This window comes from Hoplias malabaricus, chromosome 5, assembly GCF_029633855.1.
Source record: "Hoplias malabaricus isolate fHopMal1 chromosome 5, fHopMal1.hap1, whole genome shotgun sequence".
In the NCBI taxonomy this organism is placed as follows: Eukaryota; Metazoa; Chordata; class Actinopteri; order Characiformes; family Erythrinidae; genus Hoplias; species Hoplias malabaricus.
In genome coordinates, this window is record NC_089804.1 from 1,901,714 (window position 1) to 1,911,849 (window position 10,136).

A 10,136-nucleotide genomic window follows, 5' to 3' on the forward strand; every position below is an offset into this window, starting at 1 on the left:
GCTGTAATTCCCGAGTGCTGCTTCAAAGCGAGCGCAGCCGTCTGCGGAGGAACAGCCGGAGGTCGTAAAAGGGCCCACCGCTTCTGCCCCCCGGGGCTGTAATTACCTCCACGCTAATGCTAGCTGAGCGCTAGCTGTGATAATGCTCCATTTGTTGTGTGTGTGTTTTCCAGGTGCACTCTCCCGTGATCACACACACTGTGGCCTACCCTCACCGTGCTCAGAGCTAAGTGTTGGCTGAGCTCCCAGCGCTGGTCTGTGGAGCAGTGGAACTGTGGAACAGTGGAACGGCATTCCCTGGAGCGATGGAGCCAGGACTAATCGACCAACGACGAGTGGACAGCGATTGAACACTTTCAGCACTGGAGCAGAAAAGTTAAACATCCGGTTGGTTCTGGAAGGTTCTGCTCTGTGAGGCCAGTGGGGTCAAAGCCTGTTCCCATGGGAACAAATAACCCTTCAAACGCACATCAAAGTGGAGACGTGGTTACCATGACGCCTTGAAGAAGGGTCCAGAAACTTCCACCTGCCGAGGGTCCTCAAAGACTCCCTCCCTCTCTCTCTCTCTCTCTCTCTCTCTCTCTCTCTCTCTCTCTCTCATTAACACTTCTTGGAATAAAGTGCCATGAATAAAGTCATATTTACGGCATAGTGTCTTTTCCATTTCAAACACACACACACACACACACACACACACACACACACACTGGAACAAAGCTTTCAGATTTCTGAACTTGGCCGAGAAGCACATGGATTTCAAACACCTTTCTAAACAATAAACACCTCAGACACCAGTCTTCAACTCTGAAGTCCACCTTAAACAAATTCTAGACATTACATCATTTACCTGCGGGTTTATAGCGTCTCTGATAGACGTTTCCTTCCGTGTACATAGTGAATATATTATGTCATGCATTGTTCCTCTGTTTGTACAGTGTGTATATAAGTGTGAAGTGTTTACAGTTAATTACAAAGTTATAAACCATTTACAAACTAATGAAATGTTGCAGACGACCTGATTTTATTGATTTGCAGCAGCGCTCACAGATGCAAGTCAGCATCTTGAGCTTACGGCCTTATAACAATGTTAATAAACACATGTTGAGTTTGTTGGGTCTGAAGCGTTTTTTTTTTCTAAAATTTAATGAAAATAACAGAACAAAACAAATATGATTAATTAATTAATGGAAACAAACTGATTCGTGAGACGTAGCATAAACATAGTCATAAAATATGACCAGTGCCCTTTATTTTTTATAAAAAGGTTTGTAACATATTCAACACTCAAGTGTACAAAGACTGGAGGTTATTTACAATGTACAAGTTGCAAGGCTTTGGTAATAAAAATGTTATTACAATCATACAAACGATCAATAACAAAAATAAATCAGTCAAACCAAAAAAAACTGCAGTAAAATACTGACAATCAGAGAGACAACGTCCCGCATCACCACAGACTGAACACTGAGCAGTATATACATTTAATTACACAGTTAATAACTGATTCATAAACAGACCTGGATGGTTATTACATTTTGACCTTTACTGTAACGTCACTCAAAATCAGGTGAGCACCATGAACACAATAAACATCTCATGAAAACGAGGCGGAGAGAAGAGTCCAGGACTGTTTTAATAAAAAACTGAAACCAGTGACTACAGAGCTGTCAGTTTTATTATTATAACTGCTCGTGTTATAAATGTTTTATTATACGGTGAGATTAGGTAAATGAAAAAGTGCTATATGGTATTAACATTGTTTCCACATTATTAAAATCATATTACGTCAGTGAAGTGCAGGGCGATATATCGTCAGTCCACGGACATCGATGTGACGCCGTAGTTTTGATGACAGTGATTACATTAAAACAGCTTTAAATCTAAACAAACGGCGAAAAGTTGCTAAATTCAGACTCAACACGACGTGTGATTATTAATACTGTAAATGAAGATCAAAATTTCATTACAATAATTTCAAATTAAATACAAATTACCCCCAAAAAATCATCACAAAATTCAACATTAAATATTCATTAGAGCCATAATTATACAGATTTATTTCCAATCAGAATAATGTCTGAGTTATCATCTGATCCTGTGATGTCTGATCTCTCACAGAACGCATGTAACGCATGTTTTGTCAGTTTTTAAATTAAATGTTCAATAAAATGAATACGATAAAGATTTGATCCAACACTTCCTCTTGTTTATTGTAAACATAGGACTGTAATTTCTAATTGTTTTGAAATAATAATTTCAAATATTCAAGTGAAGTTGTGTTTTTCAATATCGCCAGGCATTTATAACACAGCTATTACCGAATAAACAAATGTAATTAAATGTTTTAATGATGTGGAAATGATCAATAAAACAGACCTGAAATTCACAATCAAATCTGCATCCGAACTAAATCCACACAAAAATAATAAAAATAACCAAGACTTTTATTATGTCTTCTTTGTGTCTCTTCAGGAGACAGTCGTAGAAAAGGAGGGAATACTTTAACGTAAATTAAAGTATGAGATTTAGTTCGGTACGCGGAGGGTATTTAGTGGTTGTTGCGTAAACCCGACACTGACCTCTGAACTCCTGCATCATTCTGTAGGGGGCACCACGCCCATGTTAGGAGTTATGGGTCTGAGCTGGATCTCACTATGAGAAAAATGAATGGGAATCACAGCTCTCTCCGTCTGTAGTTTCCCTGTAGTTTCAGCGATTAAAGCGGGAAGTGTGAGAATTCCCACGGGACATGATCGTAGAGACTTTCAAATACAACCTTCATTAAGACACACCCACAACTCCTTATATGGCCGTAGAGGAAGGGAAACGGTCGGTTTATCACTAGCAGAGTCACTGAGAGGTTTAAACTGAAACATTGCACACAGCGGCTGCTTCGTAAAGTTCAGGTTCTGAAGAGGAAAAGTGTAAGGAGCCGAATCACTGACGGAATCTGAATTTTCAATATTTTAATTAAATTTAGCTACATTTCTTTGTTTACAATTATACGCCATTTGATCGGTTTGAAATATTGAAAATGGCGTAAATTCAGAATTTTAATGATATATTTTTTATGATTGAAAGTATGAGGTGGTGAAATGTTAAGATTTTAAAAAGTAATAAGTTCCTAATTCAAGTTTAAAATCATCAGAAACACAAATCTAGGCCAAGAAGAGGTCAATGTTGGGGCTCCTTAGGAAAGGTTTACTTCCACTAAATATTCATATTACATCGTTAAATATTCCATGATTTCCCAATGCCATATAAATATAATCAATCATTTATTAAAGAAAAAACTGATAAATACAATCTGAACATTCACAATTCAGGTATAAATACTTATGTCTGTTAATTAGCTCGATAAAAATGTCGCCAATCCTGAGTACCTCTATAATAACAAATGTTCATGTGTGTGTGTGTGTGTGTGTGTGTGTGTGTGTGTGTGTGTGTGTGTGTATGTGTTACTATCTTCTTTCTTCACTGCAGGCCCCTCGCCGCAAAGTGAAATCATCAACCGCGATCTCTCCACTCCTCCCTTTCCTTCTCTCGCCCTTTAACACCACCTGAAACACACACACACACAGACACACACACACACACACAGACACACACACACACACAGATTAACAAGCCTGATTTTATTTACTGATCACTAAGTCAACATGTAAATAAGCGCCGCTGCACTCACGCTCTCTAAGCCCCGCCCCCACAGTGTGACCTGGGTGTGTCTCCAGCCTTGGCCTCCGGTTCTGGTCCAGATGGCGGGGCTGTGGCTCCGCCCCTTTCTCACAAACAGCTGCAGGGAGCCCAGGTGATGGCCATGGAGGCGGTGCCTAAAGGAAAGACACAGATCGCCTCCTTGCCGAGTCGAGGTTGGAGGTGGGGCTAAAGGGATAGTAAGCCGCGCCCCTCTGAAGCTTCGTGCAGTTGTTGGCTCTGGTACTGTCAGATACCGCCCACCTGAGGATGAGTGAGAGTTTTCACCAATCAGTTGTTCGTTCTGTTCCATCAGCTCAACATGCTCGGAGTAGAACACTAAGTGTTGGTTCTTTCTCTCTTTTTCTCCAGCTTCTTTCTCTCTCATCCTCTGTGCTGCAGTGCATTCCACCTCCCTTAAGTGCTCTCTCTCTCTCCCTCTCCCTCCCTCTCTCTCTCTCTCTCTCTCTCTCTCTCTGTCTTTCTCTCTCTCTGTGTGTTTATTCTGCTCTGGCTGATGTACTCTGAAGTGTTACTCTTTGTGTATGTATGTATGTGTGTGTGTTCAAGTGTGTGTGTGTGTGTGTAATTGGATGTTCTGAGTGACGTAGCCTGGTCTGAGTGTTCTGTGGTTAAAAGGGAAGCCACTGAGGTGGAACCTTCCTCTTTATCCATTAACCTTGTGTGTGTGTGTGTGGGGAGTGTTTGCTAAAGGTTTGGTGAAACCTCTGCCTATTCCTTTTATTCTATTGATTTTAAAATGCCTTGTTTAATGTGGCCTTCCAGTGTAATGTCGTAACTCCATGTAAAGTGTGTTCAACACTGTTTGTTAAAAGATGGTGTAGTTTAAGGTGAGGTTATAACTGACAAAGAATATTCTTTTATTAAAAGTGATATATTAACAATGTTTTGTGACTCTAAATATGTTGGGTTAATGGTAAAGGTGGTGTTGTTGTGTGATTGAAGTTTTGAGGTGACCGTAAAGCTGGTGTAACTGTGATGAAGCGGCCGTAAAGTCACCATAACTGTGTTGAAGTGACTGTAAAGTTGCTGCAACTGTGTTGAATCTACTGTAAAGTTGCTGTAACTGTGATGAAGCCACGGTAAAGTTGGTGTAACTGTGTTGAAGTGACTGTAAATTTGGTGCAACTGTTTTGAATCTACTGTAAAGTTGCTGTAACTGTGATGAAGCCACGGTAAAGTTGGTGTAACTGTGATGAAGCCACGGTAAAGTTGGTGTAACTGTGATGAAGCGACTGTAAAGTCACCATAACTGTGATGAAGTGGCTGTAAAGTCTGCATAACTGTTTTGAAGCGACTGTAAAGTTGCTGTAACTGTGATGAAGCCACGGTAAAGTTGGTGTAACTGTGATGAAGCGACTGTAAAGTCGCCATAACTGTGTTGAAGTGTCTGTAAGTTGCCATAACTGTGATGAAGTGACTGTAAAGTCACCTTAACTGTGATGAAGCGACTGTAATTGTGCCGTAACTGTGATGAAGCGACCGTAAAGTCGCCGTAACTGTGCTGAAGTGACTGTAAAGTCATCATAACTGTGCTGAAGCGACTGTAAAGTCGCTGTAACTGTGATGAAGTGGCTGTAAAGTCAGCGTAACTGTGTTGAAGCGACTGTAAAGTCCCCGTAACTGTGATGAAGCGACTGTAAAGTCACAGTAATTTTGTTGAAGCGACGGTAAAGTCTCTGTAACTGTGTTGAGGAGACTGTAAAGTCGCCGTAACTGTGATGAAGCGACTGTAAAGTCACTGTAACTGTAATGAAGTGATTGTAAAGTCACCGTAACTGTAATGAATCTATTGTAAAGTTGCGATAACTGCGTTGAAGCGACTGTAAAATCACTGTAACTGTAATGAAGGGATTGTAAAGTTGCTGTAACTGTAATGAATCGATTGTAAAGTTACCATAACTGTAATGAAGTGACTGTAAAGTCACAGTAACTGTGTTAAAGCAACGGTAAAGTTGCCATAACTGTGATGAAGTGACTGTAAAGTCACCGTAACTGTGATGAAGTGACTGTAAAGTCACCGTAACTATAATGAAGCGATTGTAAAGTTGCCATAACTGTAATGAAGTGACTGTAAAGTCACAGTAACTGTGTTAAAGAAACGGTAAAGTTGCCGTAACTGTAATGAAGTGACTGTAAAGTCACAGTAACTGTGTTAAAGCAACGGTAAAGTTGCTGTAACTGTGATGAAGTGACTGTAAAGTCGCCGTAACTGTAATGAATCAATTGTAAAGTTGCCATAACTGTAATGAAGTGATTGTAAAGTCACCGTAACTGTTGAAGCGACTGTAAAGTCACTGTAACTGTGTTAAAGCAACGGTAAAGTTGCTGTAACTGTGATGAAGTGACTGTAAAGTCACTGTAACTGTGATGAAGCGACTGTAAAGTCACTGTAACTGTGATGAAGCGACTGTAATGTTGCCATTACTGTAATCTGATAGAGTGTGTGATGAAGCAACTGTAAAGTCACCGTAACTATGATGAAGCGATTGTAAAGTTGCCGTAATTGTGTTGAAGCGGCTGTAAAGTAGCCGTAACTATGATGAAGTGACTGTAAAGTCACCGTAACTGTGTTGGAGGGACTGTAAAGTCGGTGTAACTGTGTTGAAGTGACTGTAAAGTTGCCATAACTGTGTTGAAGCGACTGTAAATTTGCTGTAACTGTGATGAAGCGACTGTAAAGTCGTCATAACTGTGCTGAAGCAACTGTAATGTTGCCGTAACTGTGATGAAGCAACTGTAAAGTCGCCGTAACTGTGTTGGAGTGACTGTAAGTCGGTGTAACTGTGTTGAAGTGACTGTAAAGTTGCTGTAACTGTGATGAAGCGACTGTAAAGTCGTCATAACTGTGCTGAAGCGACTGTAAAGTTGCTGTAACTGTGATGAAGTGGCTGTAAAGTCACCGTAACTGTGATGAAGCGACTGTAATGTTGCCATAACTGTGATGAAGCGACTGTAAAGTCGTCATAACTGTGATGAAGCGACTGTAATGTTGCCGTAACTGTGATGAAGCAACTGTAAAGTCACCGTAACTATGATGAAGCGATTGTAAAGTTGCCGTAATTGTGTTGAAGCGGCTGTAAAGTAGCCGTAACTATGATGAAGTGACTGTAAAGTCGCCGTAACTGTGTTGGAGTGACTGTAAAGTTGTCATAACTGTGCTGAAGCGACTGTAATGTTGCCGTAACTGTGATGAAGCGACTGTAAAGTCGTCATAACTGTGATGAAGCGACTGTAATGTTGCTGTAACTGTGATGAAGCAACTGTAAAGTCACCGTAACTATTATGAAGCGATTGTAAAGTTGCCGTAATTGTGTTGAAGCGGCTGTAAAGTAGCCGTAACTATGATGAAGTGACTGTAAAGTTGCCGTAACTGTGTTGGAGTGACTGTATAGTCGGTGTAACTGTGTTGAAGCGACTGTAAATTTGCTGTAACTGTGATGAAGCGACTGTAAAGTCGTCATAACTGTGCTGAAGCGACTGTAAAGTCGCTGTAACTGTGATGAAGTGGCTGTAATGTTGCCGTAACTGTGATGAAGCGACTGTAAAGTCACAGTAACTATGATGAAGCGATTGTAAAGTTGCCGTAACTGTAATGAAGGCGCTGTAAAGTAGCTGTAACTATGATGAAGTGACTGTAAAGTGCCATAACTGTGTTGGAGTGACTGTAAAGTCGGCGTAACTGTGTTGAAACAACTGTAATGTGCAGTAACTGTGTTGAAACAACTGTAATGCTCTCTTTGTCATTTAACTGTAATTCACCTTCTGGATCATTGACTGTCTTCCAGCGCACATCTCCCTCCGGTCAGTCATCCAGCTACAAATTCTCTATCAAAGGAGCAGCTCAATGATCCTGTGACTTCACACCACACACACACACAACACCACATACACACACACACACACACACACACACGTAGGTTAGTCTCTGCAGGGTGTAAAGACTGTAATCTGTGTGGTTCGGTGGAGATTTACCCGGATCATCTCGAGCATATTCGCCCGTGTTCCCCAGCTCAATGTCAAAGTCCAGATCAAACACACTGTTCTCTCTGGGTTCCTGGGAACTGTGGAGACAGGAGTAAACATTAGTCAGGATTGTTCCTTTGCACAGGGTCCCTTTGTAGTGGACTTGTATTCCTTACACACTTAAAAACATCATGAAATATTAAGGGACCTTATATTCAGCATCACCTCAAATTACACAGTTCATGATGGGGTCACATGGTGCAGTGGTCCTAGTGAAATTCTTATAAGGGGAATCCTCTGGCTTGATTTTCACCGCTCACAGTCTCTGAACACACATAAGGTCTTGAGGGTCCCAGCCTCTCTGTGCAGGTCCAGGTTCATTTACATCCTAACACTCCAGTGACCTGAAAACTTCTGCAGAGTGTCCCCATTCTCCTTAGAGTACACTTAAAAAAACTAGCAAGGGCACAGTGATACAGTTCAAGACAGACCAGGCAGAGAGGGCTGATATCTTACAGTGTGTGTGTGTGTATGTGTGTGTGTGTGTGTGTGTGTGTGTGTGTGTGTGTGTGTGTGTAATCATGATTTACATTTGTGCCAGCTGAAGTATAAGCAGTTAAACTTGTGAGGGTTGCCAGATCCTTGGGACTGAGTGTCAGCTGCTTTGAACCAGCTTTGATAATCTCCTAATAAGGGTAACACTGTGTCTGTCACACACACACACACAGATATAGACACAATGTACTTACTGTGTACATCTCCGCGAGGTTTCTGAGTTATCTCCTTCTGGATGCGGTTGTCCAGTGTTGTGGTGAGCACTGTTTCCGTAGATGGCACTGCTGGTGTTGGAGGAGCTACTGGGGTTGTCGGGACAATGGTAGTTGTGGTTGTAATGGTAGTTGTCATAGCAACTGTTGTGGATGTTGTTGTTGTGGCAAATGTTGTGGTAGATTTCCTGGTTGTTGTGGTTGGTAACTCTGTGGTTGTTGGAAACGTGGTTGGAACTGTTGTTGGGGCAGTAGTGGTTGGGAGTGTTGTCGTGGCAACCGTAGTCAGAGCTGTTGTCTTAGCAACTGTGGTTGGAACTTCTGTTGTAGTGACAGTGTTGGAAGTGTTGTCATGGCCACCGTGGTTGGCACTTTTGTTGTGGCTGCAGTGGTTGGAAGTGTTGTCGTAGCAACAGTGGTTGAAATTGTTGTGGTAGCCACAGTTGTTGGAACTGCTGTTGTCACAGCGATAGTGGTTGGAACAGTGTTGCAGGGGTTGTCTTAGTGCTGGTGGTAGTTCTGTGGTGTTGTAGGTCTTTGTGTTGTGGTTGTTGTTGAAGGGGTGGTAGTTGTGGTAGTTGTTGTTGTTGTTGTGGTGATGGCCATCTTTGTTGTCGGTTTTGCCGTTGTAGCAGGTCTGGCCGGCTCGATTGTTACTTTAATAGGAGCTGAGAAAAAAACAGAATTCATTGTTCCAATTCATTCAACCAATCAGACTGTGTGGTGGAGCTAAGAGTTTAAGAAACTCTAGGTAAGTTTGGGCTCCCCCTAGTGTAATTCATTTTTACAGCACTGTACTGAAATCAGTGGGGAAAGAGATGGTGGGAGGGTTTCCTACCCTCCTCTAAATGTTACACAGTGCAGTTTCTGCAGTGCTGAGCCTGAAATATAAATAACAGAGTCCTCCCCCCCTCCCCTCCACACACACACACACACACACACACACACACACATACACACATACATACGTTTGCAGTCCTTGCCGTAGGTGCCGGGTTTACATTTGCACTTCTTGAATCCTGGCTTGTCGTGGCAGAGAGACTGGTCATTTTGATCTAAAACACACACACACACACACACACACAGTTATAACAGCAGTCCTCTAATGATATGTGGTAAGCTCCAGGTGTCTGTGTGTTGCCTCTGACCTGTGCACTGGTATTTGCCGTTGACGTAGCGCAGCTCGAAGCCCTTGTGGCATTTGCAGATGTAGCTGCCGAACGTGTTCACACACTTCCGAAACCTCGGACACCTGGCCTCCCCCGTCACACACTCGTCGATATCTGCGGACACACGGAGCCGAGTGTGTGTGGAGTAACAGAGTGATGAGGAAAGCAGGAGGAGTCAGAGCTGTGTTTGATGTAGTGTGTGTGCTGTTACCGTGACGACTGCCCTGTTTACACACACTCAGGGCGCTGTGTGTTAACTCCACAAACTGAGGCTGATGAAGTGTGACTTACCCACACAGTCCTTTGATCTGACCCAGTCGTAACCCTGGCGACGGACACTGGCAGATGACCTCGCCCTTCATCACCGCACAGCCGTACTGACAGTTAGCCATGGAGCAGGTACGGGCGTCTACACACACACACACACACACACGCGCGTTCACTTAAACTGATTTAAACTGTACTGAAATGAACTGGTTATTTAGAAATGTATTTAACTGAACAATCTGATAGAGTGTGT

At 42.3% G+C, this 10,136-nt stretch overlaps 2 protein-coding genes across 2 annotated transcripts in view; both read right to left on the reverse strand.

Annotated features, from left to right (window-relative positions):
- Positions 1 to 1,246: 1,246 nt before the first annotated feature.
- Positions 1,247 to 9,978, reverse strand: LOC136696389 (nephronectin). The gene is given in 12 exon segments (XM_066670774.1): positions 1,247 to 3,560; positions 3,686 to 3,957; positions 7,477 to 7,518; positions 7,521 to 7,541; positions 7,544 to 7,573; positions 7,690 to 7,767; positions 7,770 to 7,778; positions 8,430 to 8,783; positions 8,786 to 9,115; positions 9,416 to 9,502; positions 9,596 to 9,730; positions 9,930 to 9,978. Coding segments are annotated over 12 exon segments (1,506 nt in total). The 3' UTR covers positions 1,247 to 3,461.
- LOC136696401 (atrial natriuretic peptide receptor 2-like) overlaps positions 9,978 to 10,136 on the reverse strand; it is a 17,046-nt gene continuing 16,887 nt past the window's right edge. The window contains exon 15 of the mRNA XM_066670792.1: positions 9,978 to 10,025. Within this exon, the coding sequence (XP_066526889.1) occupies positions 9,978 to 10,025 (48 nt within the window). The remainder of the gene's footprint in view (positions 10,026 to 10,136) is intronic.